Consider the following 16,943-nt stretch of genomic DNA (forward strand, 5'->3'; position numbering starts at 1 on the left):
GACTAATCGGATCGTGCGTTAATTGAATATAAAACATACAGCTTATCACACTAGAATGCAACTGCTAAAATGGACACAGATTCAGTGTTATATCGCCGGTGGATGGCGCCAGAGCTAGCGAACTAGTAACGTATTGAATCATATATGTGGATCTGAGGTAAATAAACTGGATATTTTTTTTCGGCGTGAGATATCGGAAGTGTGGCGTGAGAGCGTGTGAAAACGGTCAAATGCGTGTGTCTCACGCTCAATGCGTGAGAGTTGGCAACCCTGCAGAAAGGCAGACGCGACCGCAGCAGTATGGAGAGAAAAAAAAAACACGACGCATCGACTATTAAATTAGTCGTCTGCTATTTTAATAGTCGACATAATCGTGACTAGTCGACTAATCATGGCAGCCCTATTTTCCGATTCAGAATCGATTCGCATATGATGATCTGATAATCGATTCGTACGTCCAAAGATCGATTTTTTTGTGAACTTTTACCCCCGCCTCGTCACTGAATTCACGCAGGCGTGCTCGGTCTAACTAACTGTAAAACAACATGGCGTCGGACAGTGACGGTAACGACGATAGTCAAATCGGCAATCTAAAACCAGAAGGACAGTTTATCCAGTGTCAGTGACTATTTACAGTTAGTCCATGTCACTGACAGTTTACCCAGTGTTTTTACAGTTTAAAAAAGTTAAAAATGCTCTTGTAACGTTGGGCGCAAGGCGATGGACGAGACAGAATCCTTTGCACTTTCCAAATCGTTATGTTTATTACATTTACCGAAGCGCAGACAGCGCACATAAAACACGTTTACATAGAACATGTGTGACTCAAACAACGACGAGCACAGGACGCTGCGCGAACGCACATTATGACTCTGCTCCTCAAAACCTAACTGGTAGCAGTTAACTCGTTTAAACAGACAAATAACTAAAACTCGGACACAAAATGATATTTGGGTCACGAAAAAAACATGTAAAATCTCACTCTGACTCCGACTACGGTTACGGACTCCTCTCGCGCTTCAGTGTGAGTGCGCTGGCCCCTCCCCCACTCTGATTAGAGAAAAGGGTTGATAGATGGTCTCTTTCCCAATTACTGTTCATAGCTCTGGCAGTAAAGTTAGTATTGCGAGCAAATGGGATTCCTCTACACTTCACTCTACACTGGCATAATAACTGAGTTAGTTAGCTACACCCTATCAGCTTAAAAGTCTCACAAATTAGAACATATTTTAACAAAACATATTTCAATAAATGTTTACTCTAGAAACGTTAGACTAGGGTTACTGGTTTAACCCTGGGCTACATCAATGATTATTAATTGTGTGTTATTAGTTAAGTCACCCCGGTCTATCTTTTTATGTACATATGCATTATCTTACCTTACCCTCCATGTATGTGTAACGTTGCCATCTTCATGACCTCCCCATGTGTTTCACGTGCAAGTCCAACCTAATTTAGGTCTCAAGTTGTATGAATTGTGCCTGTGGGTGCTGGTTTTATTGAAAGTGAAGAATAAAACCTCTGTTCTGTGGGAGAATGGACTTGTCTGCAGCGTTTTTCTCCCAAGTCACAATGTTGTATGCAGGGTGCGAATTATACAATGATAATTGGGGGGGTCAAGTTTTTTTCAGGGTGTAAATGAAAACCAGTACAGCGCAAGCGCGTGCTTCAGTAAACTGAAGTCTTACCATCCTTACAGTGTCTTGCTTTCTTACTGTAATGTCTACAGCACGTAAATGATAAATCCATTACATCACCTGACCGATAATGAGTCAGGCAGGCAAACGCGAATGGCTATTAACACGGAATGGTATGATCCATTTTAGGGGTGCTTGAAATCGTATCAGAATATTCTTCCAGCCATAGACACTGCATTTTTTTGTAGTATTTAACATTATATGTGAGAAGTACATTTAAATGTTTTGACCCCCCCCCCCCCCCCAAATTATTAGTTTTGCCCCTTTAGGGGGGTTGATGTCTTAAACGGGGGGGGTCTGACCCCCCCAATCCCCCCCGTAATTCGAACCCTGGTTGTATGACTGTTAGGCAGTTTGGACATATTTGTTTAAAATAAAATGAAACATCTTATTTCTTTCAGCTAACCTAAAATTGTAATTGTTTGGAGCTAATTACACTTAGATTTAACAAACTAAAATAACACATTAGGGTAATTACAAAGCTTACCTTTCCTGAAACTGTACTGTTGAGTTGTGAAGGACCGGTATTTGACTTTTCAGTAACGCTAATAATTGAATTGGAAAACTGTGAAAAGTTAAGTTGACTTGCCTTAAAATTAATTTGTATTAATGCAAATTGTTCATTTGAAAATACTTACAGTTGTGATCAAATTTATTCAACCCCCAATGCTGCGAAGGGTTTTATGGAATTCAGTGCACATTTGTAATTGTGTTCATAATGAAATCTTACAAGGACTTGTTAAAGAACTAAATGCAACTAAGATAGCATCAATTTTTTTTGTCATAAAGTATTAAATGGCCTTTTTGTGATTTCTTCATTGACACAATTATTCAACCCCTTTACGACTACCACTCCTAAGAACAGAGGTTCATTCCAGTGTTTTCCATCAGGTATTGAAAACATCTGTGGATGTCAACGAGCAGCAATCAAGCATGATAAGCACCAATTAGGCAGATTTAAAAGGACTGTGATACTCAGCTCCTTCTAGACATCTACTGGTGTGTTTCCAAGCATGGTGAAGGCAAGAGAATGGTCCCAGAAGACAAGAGAAGAGGTTATTGCTCTTCACAAGAATGGCAATGGATATAAAAAGATTGCGAAGTTGTTAAATATTCCAAGAGACACTATCGGAAGTATCATTCGCAAGTTCAAGTTAAAGGGCACAGTGGAAACGTTACCTGGTCGTGGCAGAAAGAAGATCATGACCGCGACTGCTGTGCGCTACCTGAAGCGTAATGTGGAGAAAAATCCCCGCGTGACTGCTAAGGAACTGAAAAAAGACCTGTCAGATGTGGGCACTGAAGTTTCAGCTCAGACAATAAGGCGCGCACTGCATAACGAAGACCTCCATGCCAGAACGCCCAGACGCACCCCCTTGCTGACTCCAAAGAACAAGAAAAGTCGACTGCAGTATGCCAAAAGTCATGTGGACAAGCCACAAAGGTTTTGGAACAGTGTACTGTGGTCAGATGAAACTAAATTAGAACTGTTTGGGACAATGGACCAGCGCTATGTTTGGAGAAGGAAGAACCAGGCTTATGAACAAAAGAACACCTTGCCTACTGTGAAGCATGGCGGGGGGTCAATTATGCTTTGGGGCTGTTTTGCTTCTAATGGTACAGGAAAGCTTCAACGTGTGCAGGGTACCATGAATTCCCTTCAGTACCAGGAGATCTTGGAGGAAAATGTGATGGAGTCAGTCACAAACCTGCGGCTTGGGAGACGTTGGACCTTCCAACAGGACAATGATCCGAAGCACACATCCAAGTCCACTAGAGCATGGTTGAACATGAAAGGCTGGAACATTCTAGAGTGGCCATCGCAATCACCAGACTTAAATCCAATTGAGAACCTCTGGTGGGACCTAAAGAAGGCAGTTGCAGTGCGCAAGCCTAAGAATGTGACTGAACTGGAGGCTTTTGCCCATGAAGAATGGGCTAAGATACCCATAGGTCGCTGCAAGACACTTGTGTCAAGCTATGCTTCACGCTTGAAAGCTGTCATAACTGGAAAAGGATGTTGTACTAAGTACTAAAAAATAATGTCACTAGGGGGTTGAATAAAACTGATAATGATGTGAGCACAGTAAAGACATTTGTCGTTATTCCATCATAAATATTATGTTATGTTTGTCTAATTTATAAGTGCCTCTTTGATATAATTGTAAATAAGATGACTGAAATGATCAAAATCAATGTCAAACCGGCCAAAACACTTTATTTCAGTGGGGGTTGAATAAATTTGATCACAACTGTAGATTGTTAAGCTCATCTAACTTTAAAAAAATATGTTCATCTAACATGTTAACTTGATTTGAAGAAACTTAATTCATTTGCGTGTTACCAATTGAAGTAATTTTTTTAAGTTGTTCCAACAATTCACTTTTTACAGTGTAGTATGTAGTAGGCTATTTCGAACACAGCCACGGAATCCTTTTCGCAACTGACGTCACATTTATTTTATACATAAATAGCGCAGTAAGCGCACGGAGAAACAGGCACACACGACAACGTGCAGACTTTAGACAACGACGAGCACAAGACACTGCGCGAACGCACATAAACCCCACGTGATGACTAGACGAGCCACAGGTGATATATCACAAGACACACCCGCACCCATGGAGATACACTGACGCAGACGAGTAGACGCAGACGACGTTAACACACGCCCCAAAGGGAGGGTTCGGGGGCCGCAACGTGACATATATAATAATATTAATATTATAATAATTCTGAGAGTGGAACCTAAGATCAGGTGGTGGAAGTTAAAGGATGAGGACTGTGGTGTAAAATTCATGGATGAGGTGAGGCAGGTACTGGGTAGTGGTGGTGGTGTTCTGGATACCTGGGATGAGACTTCAAATGTAGTGAGGGATGTGGCTAGGAAGGTACTTGGTGTGACCTCAGGACAGAGGAAGATAGACAAGGAGTCGTGGTGGAATGAGGAAGTTCAGGAAAGTTTGAGAGGAAAGCGTTTGGCTAAAAAGAATTGTGATTTTCAGCGAGATGAAGAAAGTAGACAGAGGTACAAGGAGATGCAGGGCCGGCCCTTCCATTAGGCGACATAGGCAAATGCTAGGGGCGCCGTCTGTCCAGGGGGGCGCTCGCGTGCATGCTTTTTTTTTTTTTTTTTTTACAAATGAACAATTAATAAATGTGAAAATAAGCAAAGTCCACATAATCATAATTTCATTTTTTTATAATATTAGTCAAATGAATAATTCTTATAATAACAACACACGACACCTCTCACCCGCGAGCCAACCCGCCCTCCCCCGCGCGCTCTGCGCACCTCGTTACTGTTTCTCTGTGGGGAAAAAGACACCACAGAGTGAGTGACATCTCCTCGAAAAGACGTCAAAAAGGCAGAAGTCCTCTGGTGCCCAGGGTAGAAAAAAGGAGAAAAGTGGAGGAAGAAAGATGGCAAAAAACAGGTAATAATGGTAATATGTGGTGAATTAACACTATACCATTGGCGAACCGTCAGGGACTTCAACGCCTTCTCTGAAGGTTAATTGATCTTAAAAAGGATGCTTTATTTATTATATGTAATATATGTTAATAACGCTTCACCAATAATTTGTATTTTTCCTATAAATCGGCTTTCAAATCCACTTTTCGTACTTGTGCTGGAAAAAAAAAATTGGTGTTGAAATAAAAAATCAACCAATCAGAATATTTCACACCGTTGTTTCTAGGTTTTTATCAACCAATCATATTATCCAATTAGAATCGTTATGTAAAATAGTTTTTAAATATTTTTGTGCAACACCTTTATATTTATTGCTTGTTATATGGTAAGATTTAAGTCATTTGCTTTTTATTTGTTTCTTTAATAGTGACACAATCAACCCAATGATTGATGATGCAGGGGGCACCAACCAAAATCTCGCCTAGGGCACCACATTGGTCAGGGTCGGCTCTGAGGAGATGTGTTGTAAGGCAGAGAGAGCCGTGGCAGAAGCTGAAGAGAAGGCATATAGCCAGCTGTATGAGAAGTTGGACACTAAGGAAGGGGGAAAGGATCTGTACAGATTGGCCAGACGGAGAACCCGTGATGGGCAGGATGTGCAGCAGGTTAGGATGATAAATGATAAAAAATTAGTTTATTAGAGGATCAGCACATGTAGCATGTTTTGGAGATAAAGTTAGAGAAGCGCGATTGAGATGGTTTGGACATGTACAGAGGAGGGAGGAGAGGTATATTGGTAGGAGGGTCTTGAGGGTGGAACTTCCAGGCAAGAGGAGGAGAGGTAGACCTAAGAGGAGGTTTATGGATGCAGTGGTAGAGGATATGAGAGTGGCTGGTGTGTCAGTGGAGGACAGATGGAGGAGTTTGATCCGCTGTGGCGACCCCTAAACTCAGTTATACTGTGAATTAGACCACAACAGCAGAAACAAGCAAATGGCAGGGTGGCGAAACACCGAGTCGAGACAATGAGAGAAAAAACGGGCTTGAGGTTGACAACATGAAAGCAGACAACTCAGCGTTGAGGCACTGCGTCTGTCATCCTTAAACACAGGATGACAGGTGAATGCCATTACCGCTGATTTGTCTGTGGTCTGACTGGTGGCAACCGGAGGAGCCGCCCTGGGGCCAGCCCTGACACTCCTTAACTCTATTCAGCTCAAGTCCTATAAACTCACCTTTTAGGCAGTTTAATATGCTAACTCTTTACTGCACTCATTTGCATGTCATTCTCAATCATTTATTGTGTAACATCTTTGCAATTCAGAAAAGCTCAATAGAGCACTGCATCAAATCTTTGAACTAAAAATGTAAACCATGATAGTAATTTCTACGTTCTAGATGGGCACCTTTCAGTTAGACCTGCTTTTCTTTTGTTCCAGATATGCTGTGACAACTGTGAGAGATGGTACCTGTGATAAAGCGTGACCCGAAACCCCTCAGGTGTATAGGAGGAGGGAGTCGCACTCTATGGGTAGTGTCGGGTGAGGGGCCTTGTGGCCTGGAATAAATCCGTTCAAGAGGTTGAAACTTTGCCTTTTTTCTTTGCACATTTATTTTAGACACCTACAGCTATTTACATATTTACAACGCACGTTCATGGAAAGAAATAAAACAGTATTAAATTGAGTCCTCTTAATCAGAGTTTACAGATCGGTGACTGCAAAGTCACATAGATCCTGTCATCACATACATTGCGAGCTTGCTCTCCCGGGCTCATTCCCCACTCTACTAATTACACCCCATTATATTCTATAAGCCCCTCTCCCAGAACATTCCATTCCTGATACCGGTACAACGGGGACAAAGAATATAAAAACATTCTAATTGCTGTCAACATGCAATGAATAAACATCTTTTCATGTCATGACATTGTTCCATTTTACATAATTTCCACAGTATATGCACATGCATATACAATCACTTCTATACAGTTTAAGTTCGTCCTTCCTCTTCTGCAGAGGTTGCACCTGCCCAGGCAAGTAAAAGCCTGAATTTTAAACTCTTACTCTTTTAGTCAGATGGATACAGACTGGTCACAGGTAAGCATACTCACAGATCATAATCACAATCATAATCATAATCATAGCCATATGTCTATTGGTGATGTGTAGGTGTATAGGTCTACATCATCACAGTACCACCATGACTGCGTCCAGAAGCCTCCAGTTGATAAAGATTATACATGTCCAGCTTGCAAATAAAATGCATTAGTGGCTGGTTATTATTATGTATTATTATTGCTGATGTTTATTGTTTGTGATTTTAAATGATTGTTTTTTTATTACTGTTGTTGTTGTTGTTGTTATTATTGTTGTAAATACTTGGCCTAACCTTGCACTATTGCTGTTTTTTTTCTTTTGCAAACTTGCTTTAGGTTCTGCTGTTATTTATTTAACTGTAAAAATTTTAAATAATATTACCAATTATTTCTTTATATAAATGTGTAGTAAATGTATTCTATTCTTTTAACAAAAAAAAAAACAAGAAAACAAGGAACTAAAAATAAAAAAATTGTTATTTCAAAACTAAGAAGTAAAGTAATGGATAGAATTGACTCTAAAACATGTGAATCTAAAGCAGTTTTTTGTGAATATATCATTTTAATCAGTTTCCACAGGTGTAGCCAAAATTGGGGGGGCTACCGTAAAAAGCACCCCCTTATAACTCAGTCTCTGTTGTTAGTAGGTCAAATTCACTTTAGAGTTACACAGTTGATACCAATTCATGTTGATTCCGTGAGTTTCATTAATGTAGGACCAGTGTAGCCAATATTTGGGGGGGGGGGGGGGGGGGGGGTGCATTTTACATTTTACATTAATTAAGTTTCATTAATGTAGGACCAGTGTAGCCTAAATTAGAGGGGGTGCATTTTATGGCAGGTAGCCTGCCGTAAAATGCATCCCCTTGTAACACAGTCTCTGTTGATGGTATGTCAAATTCACTTTATAATGATATAGATGAGACCAAATCATGTTGATTCTATGAGTCTCATTAATGAAGGACCAGTGTAGCCTGCCGTAAAATGCACCCCCTTATAACTCAGTCTCTGTTGTTGGTAGGTCAAATTCACTTTAGAGTTACACAGTTGATACCAATTCATGTTGATTCCATGAGTTTCATTAATGTAGCACAGTGGCGTGCACAGACATTTTGGGGGGCAAGTGCTGGGGGGGGAGGGGGGGGGGGGTGAAGGGCACTTTTTAGCGCACGTAGAACACTTCATTATAAAAAAAATTACAAGCACATGTTGAATGAAATTTGACATTTTATTTGTAACATTCTCTAAACGTGAGTTTTCAATGGAGAAAAGTCACGCAGCGAACTGATAAAATTTAAAATTCATATCCAGTATTAACTATACACAGTCATGTCATTCAGTTAACTTCTGTTTACCCTCCACTGTCTGCAGGCCTTGTTGCATATATTTTGCAATTAGTAAATCAATATAGGCCTAAGACAATAAAAAGACCAAAAAGTACGAGAAGGAGTTATAGGCTACTGAATGCAGATGGGCATTTTTCACAGGTAATGGGGAACTTCCCGTTTCTTCTTTCACAAATGAATGTGTTATTTTATGTTGCCTAACAAAACCTATACAACAGAAGACGTTCAGCTTAACACATAGATTTGCAAACTCTACCTTAATTATTTGTATGTGGTCGTCCTCACATTATCTATCATTGATTTGGGTAGAGCGACTAGTTTATCAGGTGACGGCTAAAAATGCTTAGTAGTTTGGTGCTGTATGAGACATTTACTGCACAACAAAATGATTTCACGTTGGGTTTAGAGGGCAAACGGTACGATTTTACTTTATGTGTATGTGACCTGGCTGGTGGGGCACGGGAGAAGAAGTCTAGCTGTGACCGTGCGTGCTGTGCTGAAGACGCTTCCTTCCACTCGCTGAACTGAACTGCTGCTGCAGCGCATCTGGTGTTAAAGGAAGAGAGAGGTCGGGTGTGTGCGAGGTGGTGGCGCATTTCAGGGCATTGTTTTTAATCGCTCAGGTTTTCAAAAGATCATTTCAAACCGACCTCAGTAAAATGATAATAAAAAAAAGCCCCGAAGTTTTTCAAAAGGGCACTTTCGTTGATAAAGGGCAGAGTTGGTGGTGCTTTAGCACCACCTGATGTCTGTGTGCACGCCACTGATGTAGCACCAGTGTAGCCTAAAAGGGGGGGGGGCTTTCTCGGCAGGTGGCTCTCACTTTTTGTTTGAATGTTTTCGATTCTAGCTCAAAATCATTGTAGCCATATAGACACAACCAACCAGCTTTACAGATGCAACACCATAACTTTAATATAAAATGTATATGCATGTCAGTTAGAATATACAGAATAATAATTTTATAATTATATCTCAGTATTAAATATAACAGGATGCACTGCTGTCAGGCCTCGTCAGTACATGGTTTTTCTAACAGACTGAAACAAGTACAGCACTCACATACAACACAGTATGTGTCGAACACAGGACATAACTATCCATGCCTTCATTGCAGCTGTTGTTGACGCTATCAATCAATCAATCAATCAATCAATCAATCAATCAATCAATCAAAACATTACTTCATAAACTCTTTAATATGCCAACGTTTTGTAAAATCATTTTAAAGTCACTACCTTTTGGGAATCACATCGCTGAAACCATCGTTTTTGTACATTTTTCCGTGTAATCATGGTATAAAACAACATTGAGCTCTTTTCTGTAAATCAGCGATTTCCATCAACGTTAATTGAAAAGTAAGATATTTTCTCTCGCTAATTTTAGCGATATCGAAGCGGATTATATCCGTTTTCGAAAGCAGACCGTACTGTGCGTGTTCACGAGAAGGGGATGCATTTCACGGCGGGGGTGCTGAATTCGGCACAACACCGCAAAAAAATCATTTAATGTCCCGGTTTTCACTAGGTTAGTTCAAACGACTATTTAGACTGTTTCTGCACACTTTTTAAATCCGTTTTTTTTCTCGCTGTGTCCATTTTACACCCTCCCCCCGGTAACATTTTACGTTCGCCACCCCCCTCAAAAACTTACGTTCGCCCCTCCCCCCCCAGTCAACAATTTACGTTCGGGTAAGACAGTGTCCTTGTTTTTTGTCAGACCTAGGTGGCAACCCTAGTTTTGAGGTGAGTTTTAATGTTGGAGTATTTTGTACGGATCATGATCAAAAGTGTCTGTAGATTAACATCTGTATAGTTTTTAAAATTTAAAAATTCATTTTGTGCAGGGAGGTAGTTGGATCTAGCTGTAAAGAAAGACAGATCTTTGCTGCACAAAGTAATGGTACATTACTTATTGTTTATTTTGTTTATTTATTTAGTTTATTTAGTCCAGGCTATGCGGGAGCGGGACCACATATACATGTAGAAAAATCCCGCAAATTAATAAATAGTCTAGAAAATTATAATATTAACAACGCAATGATTTCCATGCATAAGGAACAGGACGAAAACAACGAATCATTCAGTAAGTAAGCAATAAACGAATTCAAAATATTGGCTAAGCAACTATGATCACGTGAACATGAAGTGTGCGTCATTTTGTCATTTTGATACCGAAATGGCAGAGACTGTAGACGGTCAGTTTCAGCTGTGGAAAATTCAAATAAAACAGGCGAATAAACCACAATTAAGCCAACTACAGGAAAGTCTGATGTATGGAAGTCATATTCTATTGTAATTAATGGAGATGGAAATAGTCTACCATTTGCTTGTTGTGATAGATGTCAGAAAGTGTTGATGTACGTCACCTGACGGCCTGTGTTTGGACTGTGGTAAGAAATGGGACAGCGCGATTCATCGCTATATTGCTGTTTTAATAAATGCATAAGAAAAATTCAAGGACTAAATTTAATTAATTCAATTCATATTAGGATTGCGGGCGTGGGCGACAAAAACGTGTATGTGGCGGGCAGGTGCGGGATTAAAACAAGCGATTTTTTGGCCGGTGCGGGCGGGAGCGGTACTAACGTGCAGGTGCGGGTAGGAGCGGGATTAAAACAAGCGATTTTTTTGCGGGAGCGGGTCTAAAACAAGCGGGAGCGGGCGGGAGCGGGATTTAAAAAGCAGTCCCGCGCAGACCTCTAGCTCAGACCATGTGCAGCTGATTTCACTGGCGATACGTTTTGGTTTCGAAACAATGACGGTTTTTAGAAGTAATCAGTTCGGTTCCGGTGTGATTTTCGCTGTTAAAATACAAGCCGAAACAGAAGGTGTACAGTTTGCCACCCGTTTTGTTTTCAACAAGTTCGCTTCACAGATTTTAATTCACTTTATCAGTATGCACAGTTGTATCGATGATCTAATCCGATTTCAGCGTTGATGGCTTCATCCTGGGCCAGGATCGCATCCCTGCACCGGTGGATTGTGCAGAACGGTGGTATGAGACATCGCTGAGCTTTATTCTGATCTTCTGATATGCTTTCTTCAAATTGTCCGTTCCTGAAACCTGTAAAGAAGTTACAGACCTGGTTGTTGAGAGCATGGGTCTTAGAGGAGCTCTGTTCTCCTTGGTTGCAGATAAGAGGACAGATCCATGGCTGCTCGTGCACAGCCCCGTGCCCGTCTCGTGCATTTTCCTCTGCTATCTTGGCATCATCTGGATCGGACCAAAGCTCATGAGAAACAGGCCACCGATGGAGCTCAAACCTGTGCTTACTCTGTATAACTTTGCAATGGTTGGCCTATCTGTTTACATGTTTCATGAGGTAAAGTCAACTATTGTATTTATTGTATTGTATTTAACTGACAGTAGAAATACAGACGATTTGTATCTATATTTCTAGACTCATACAGTATGGCCTAACCTAAAATGTGCACATGTTGCGGTTACAGATATACATATAGATTTGATGTTTACTGATTCGATGTTTACAGATGTGATGTTTTCTGATATGATGTTTACAGATGTGATGTTTACTGATGTCTGTCATCTTCTGTGCATTTCCTCTTGTTTAGTTTTTGGTGTCATCCTGGTTAGCAAATTACAGCTACCTGTGTCAACCTGTGGACTACAGTAACAGTCCGCTGGCTATGAGGGTAATTCTGTGTGTGTGTGTGTGTGTGTGTGTGTGTGTGTGTATGTTCTGTTTTTTGTTTGGATCATGTGAAGTATAGTATAGTATATTGCATTTTCACAGAGGACATCTAGAATATGTTGTTGAATTTACAAAAAATGTTTTGGTTAAAGTGTTACTGATCCAAAAACATAATTATGTTAATTTTCATCAATTATTTTAATAATATGCTTTATTGTTATACTCAAGGAATTCCGTTGTGTAAATAAGTGTGGTGGTGTGCACAGATATAGGACTAGATATAGGACTAGCTACTGTTGTTGTGGTTGGTACTTAACTGAAAAGTACAGCTGTAAAACCAATTTGGGAATCAAGAACATTTCTCAACAAGTGACCAGTATAAAAGAAAAATGTCTTACTGTTTGTTTTTTAAGCACAAAGCACCGTATCACAGTTGTGTCTGTGGTTCCTCCTGCTCTAGATGGCCAGTGTGTGTTGGTGGTTCTTCTTCTCCAAGGTCATAGAACTTAGTGACACAGTAAGTTCACACCCGTGTGTGTGTGTGTGTGTGTGTGTGTGTGGGGGGGGGGGGGGGGTCTGCACTTTAACACTGTGATAACACAATATCATAACACACACCTGCAATCTGAAATGTACGTTTATAAAACGGCAGACACACTTGAGCAGAGGGACTCAGTGGTTTGCAGTCTAAACTGATATATTAGGTATCATCATGTGTCAGGTTACTAGAACACTAAAATTAGAGTAGAACAGGAGAGAGTTGAGGACTAGAGGAGAGAGTTGAGGACTAGAGGAGAGAGTTGAGGTCTAGAGGAGAGAGTTGAGGACTAGAGGAGAGTGTTCTACTAGTAGCTCAGTGTGGAGGCGAGTCATCACTCGTCATGTGCAGACAGCCAGTGTCTCAGCAGTATGGAAGTTGATCCCACCACCTGGGGGCAGGACAGAGAGGAGTCTCAAGGCATTGTGGGATTGAGATTCATGTCGAGCAGTACAGGAGGCCCAAAGATAGCGTGGGGCAGAAGGGGTGTGGAAGTGTTGGGTGACATGTTGGGCCTGTATGTGATTGTTGGGAATTGTGTGCTGTCTGATACTCTCAGACTGAATTGGCTGTTTAATTACCCACACGTTCTTACATTCATTGGAGAGTATCGGTGTTTGATGGACAATAGTGATTATAAAATTTCATTATTCATTGTGTTGATTATTGATACTAATTGTAGAATGGTAGTATTTGTTGCTGAGAATCAGATATGGGGACTTGACTTGCATCTTGACAACTTGCATTAAGTTACTTTTAACAGTCGATTTGACACAAAAGACTCCTGAGCGCTGAACACATGTGCTCAACCACTGTACCGTCACCATGACTACCTGCTCTGTCCTTGCCATGAGGTGTTTTTCATCCTGCGTAAGAAGACCAGTCAGCTCACCTTCCTGCACGTTTACCATCACAGCACAATGATCCTCAACTGGTGGGCAGGGGTCAAATATGTCGCCGGCGGACAGTGTATGACCTCATTCACCTGCAGCAAATACATTTACTGCACTCTGAAAAATGTGTAAATCCCCTCTGGTGAGTGAGAAAAATGCCCTGTGTGTGTGTGTGTGTGTGTGTGTGTGTGTAGCTTTCTTCATAGGCCTGCTGAACACGTTTGTGCACATCGTGATGTACTCCTACTATGGACTGGCCTCCCTGGGGCCTCACATGCAGGAGTATCTGTGGTGGAAGCGATACCTCACCTCTCTGCAGCTGGTAGGTGCACATCTCCCCTCCCTGGAGACACCTGGGCATGGGCAAACTTCAGGGGCATGTGCAGTGGGCGTATTTCTGGGATTAGACCCTGGGATTATACCCTGTTCTCCATGAACCCTCTAGGCAAATTTTTGCACTATGCCCATTGCAGTATGTCCTTTGTCATTTTTCAGCCAAATTATCTCAGTAATTTATCATTAATGATCTTTATTACATGGATGATGTATAGTGAAAGGCTTGATGAAAGTGTGAGCTAGAGTGATCTCCCTCACGCATTGAGATACAGCTCACCTGCAAGAGCAGTTAGAGCAGGTTGGGCGGGTGGGCAGGTAGGGCAGGTTGGGCGGGGTGCCTATGACACCATGCTCACCTGGAAATCACACAGTCCTACTGATACATGTGTAAGTTATCCTGGAGGAGATCAAACGCTTTAGATGCAAATGATGTGATCAGTCAGGGAGGTTTTATTTCTTTATCTGATTCAGTTTGTCACTTTACATGTTTCTTTCATCATTTGTTTGTTTTGTTTAAAGCTCCAGTTTGTCCTGGTGACCGTACACACTGGCTACAACTTGTTTGCAGAGTGCGACTTCCCCGACGCCATGAACGTAGTTGTGTTCGCCTACTGCATTAGCCTCATCCTTCTCTTCAGTAACTTCTACTTCCAGTCCTACGTCCGCAAACGGAGCAAACGATCCTGATTCATTCAGACATTACACATAGATGACAGAAACATGAAGCCTGTGATGGATTAACATTTTGAGTATAACTAAGGGGTTATTATATAAACTGGCATACCAAAGATATCTGGACATTAAAAGCTGAAAAAAACTTGAAAGCCCAAATAAATATTTCCCACACAGTTTCACTAGATGGCAGCATGCAACCATCTTCCCATGACTGTGTCGTTCTTGCGGTATTAAGACAGCTAGAAACGGAGATGTTCCCCAAGACCATGTGGATATTGCGGATAATGTGGATATTAAGTTTCTTAATGAGTGATTATCCTGTATTAACCACAGCTAACTAGCCTGACGCGCAGTCGAGACTGTAATACACTAGAATCTGAGTCCAGGGTGCACGAGCCACAATATGTAGCAGTGTCGACCGCTCGTGGCTCATAGGCTGAAGCACGAGCTTTGTGGTAGTCAACGGAAACTGTCTTCATCGCCACGTGTCCTCGTGACATGTGACATAATAATAATGCATTTTATTTAGTGGCGCCTTTCTAGCACCCAAGGACACCGTACAATAAAAGACAATCATAAAATTAGACTGAGGTAATAAACACTGAAGATAAAACAAAATTAAATAAAATATTCCAATCAGGACAGAGGAAGTTTTTATAAAGAAAATCCAGTTTTAAACGGATGAGTTTTGAGTCTGGATTTAGTTTTGAGCATCTGAGAGTGCAGGAGGGAGTGGTGACTTGAAGTAGATCTGACCAATATAAAGGGGAAAGATTGTGGATTATCTTGAAGGTAAGCAGAAGAATTTTGTAATCTGAGTGGAGCGTGATGGGTAGCCAGTGTAGCTGTGTAATCCAGGAGTGATGTGGTGTGTGGAGGGGGTTCTGGTGATCATTCGACTGCATCGACTTTAATTACACGTAAGCATGACAAAACATGAGCATCATTTTAAAAGCTTTTGTAGTGTTTCCTTTAGGTACTGTTGACCGAGAGTCAACCGTTATATTCTTCAGCTATTACCGTAATCTTCGCTAGAGGGCAGTGTCTACTCATACAACACGATTCAGTCAAGCAACGCCTTTACCGATTTCAACATTTACATACATTAATCTTAAACTCGTTGCTTTTTAATAGTTTCCACAATTTAAACAGAACTGCACAACCTCATTCACTTCAAATCAAAAGTAAGACTCCAATACTTAAGAGAAATTTATTTTCTGCAACGAAAGAGCGACAATAATTATTTAAACAAACTGTACATTTTATACACCTAGAAGGAGTTCAGTGGATATTAATACCCATCGACCTTCTATAAAGTACACAAAACATCTGGGAAAGAAGAAAACACAAACATTCTGAAATTCAAACATGTAATGAAAAAAACACAGCAACCATTTATAACTTTTTTTTTGTTCTACACTTCTGAGAGGAGAGAAAGTGTGTGTGTGTGTGTGTGTTTCTGAGAACAGGTATGTAAGTGTGAATGAAACCATGATCAGCTGTGTTTCTCTAACAGTCCAGTGGGTGGGATTTAGATTTATTGCAACAGCGTTCCCAGTGAGGGTTTCTTATTCACCAGGACGTTTCTAAAAATCGTCACCACTAATTCAGAGTTCCAATGAACATCCATCAACTTCATTTGCTAAAATGGGCACCTGTGAAGCAGGTACTTCAGTGACATACAAATACTGTTCAGCAGTCACACCGATAAAGGGAAAATACAACAAACATGCAGGAGTAACAAGAATCAAAAACACTTGCGAGGGAGGAGGGGAGGAGGGGAGGAGGGGAGAAGAGTGGAGTGTTGTTCCCGGGCCGGGGGAGGGACGCTATGTCTCAGTGTACACCGAGGACATTTGGCTCAGGCTGCGTTCGAAGCCGCCCACCTGGAAGAAGATGCTGTCCTCCGGACTGGGAGGAAACTGGGAGGCACATGCGCCAATGTCAGACAGGAGGCCCAGACCTGCCCGGACCAGAGCGCCAAAGGACACATTCAGAGTGTGAAGTTATAAATGAATACCAAACTCTCTTAATATTTATACGGTTATAAAAAGCCCAGAGCTCTCAGAACAGTGTTTATTTATTAAGATTTTCAGGTTTGTGCATTACTTGTGTACATATTTCAGTCTTTCAAGCATGTTATGCTGTAAATGGGGCTTCCCCATGTAAATAAATCTAAGACTTCTGTGGCATTTCCCCACTGAATAACACATTTATTAACTAACCAATTATTATAAATTAAACCAAAACTTTAAATTATTCTTTGTTACTTTTTGCAAATCTTTCGGCA

The 16,943-nt window shown here is 41.0% G+C and overlaps 2 protein-coding genes and 1 long non-coding RNA gene across 6 annotated transcripts in view; 2 read left to right on the forward strand and 1 right to left on the reverse strand.

Annotated features, from left to right (window-relative positions):
* The first annotated feature begins 4,862 nt into the window (after positions 1–4,862).
* On the forward strand, positions 4,863–7,479 carry LOC143511682 (uncharacterized). The gene is made up of 3 exons (XR_013130228.1): positions 4,863–5,134; positions 5,540–5,777; positions 6,552–7,479. It is a non-coding gene; the product is annotated as an uncharacterized LOC143511682 (long non-coding RNA).
* A 2,331-nt stretch (positions 7,480–9,810) lies between these two features.
* elovl8b (ELOVL fatty acid elongase 8b) lies at positions 9,811–15,145 on the forward strand. 3 transcript variants are annotated; one of them, XM_077004373.1, is made up of 8 exons: positions 9,811–9,914; positions 11,491–11,553; positions 11,694–11,881; positions 12,132–12,212; positions 12,672–12,728; positions 13,604–13,718; positions 13,837–13,964; positions 14,498–15,145. In XM_077004373.1, the coding sequence occupies exons 2-8, from the start codon at positions 11,496–11,498 to the stop codon at positions 14,663–14,665; spliced, it is 795 nt and encodes a 264-aa protein (XP_076860488.1). In that variant the 5' UTR covers positions 9,811–9,914; positions 11,491–11,495; the 3' UTR covers positions 14,666–15,145. The 3 variants fall into 3 exon arrangements, with proteins under 3 accessions (XP_076860488.1, XP_076860486.1, XP_076860485.1); XM_077004371.1 differs by lacking the exon at positions 9,811–9,914 and adding an exon at positions 10,271–10,301; XM_077004370.1 differs by lacking the exon at positions 9,811–9,914 and adding an exon at positions 10,763–10,948.
* A 704-nt stretch (positions 15,146–15,849) lies between these two features.
* glis1b (GLIS family zinc finger 1b) overlaps positions 15,850–16,943 on the reverse strand; it is an 89,202-nt gene continuing 88,108 nt past the window's right edge. For both annotated transcript variants that reach the window (XM_077004369.1, XM_077004368.1), the window contains exon 11: positions 15,850–16,616. In XM_077004369.1, coding sequence (XP_076860484.1) covers positions 16,483–16,616 — 134 coding nt within the window. In that variant the 3' untranslated portion in view covers positions 15,850–16,482. The remainder of the gene's footprint in view (positions 16,617–16,943) is intronic.

This window comes from Brachyhypopomus gauderio, chromosome 4 (assembly GCF_052324685.1).
Source record: "Brachyhypopomus gauderio isolate BG-103 chromosome 4, BGAUD_0.2, whole genome shotgun sequence".
Lineage (NCBI taxonomy): Eukaryota > Metazoa > Chordata > Actinopteri > Gymnotiformes > Hypopomidae > Brachyhypopomus > Brachyhypopomus gauderio.

Excerpts from the sequence above, each read along its gene's own strand:
- elovl8b (XM_077004373.1), top strand. The coding sequence starts at position 11,496 with ATGGCTTCATCCTGGGCCAGGATCGCATCCCTGCACCGGTGGATTGTG. Across the intron at positions 11,554-11,693 it reads GTGGATTGTGCAGAACGGTG|ATAAGAGGACAGATCCATGG; the intron begins GTATGAGACATC and ends CCTTGGTTGCAG. Across the intron at positions 12,213-12,671 it reads ACAGTCCGCTGGCTATGAGG|ATGGCCAGTGTGTGTTGGTG; the intron begins GTAATTCTGTGT and ends CTCCTGCTCTAG.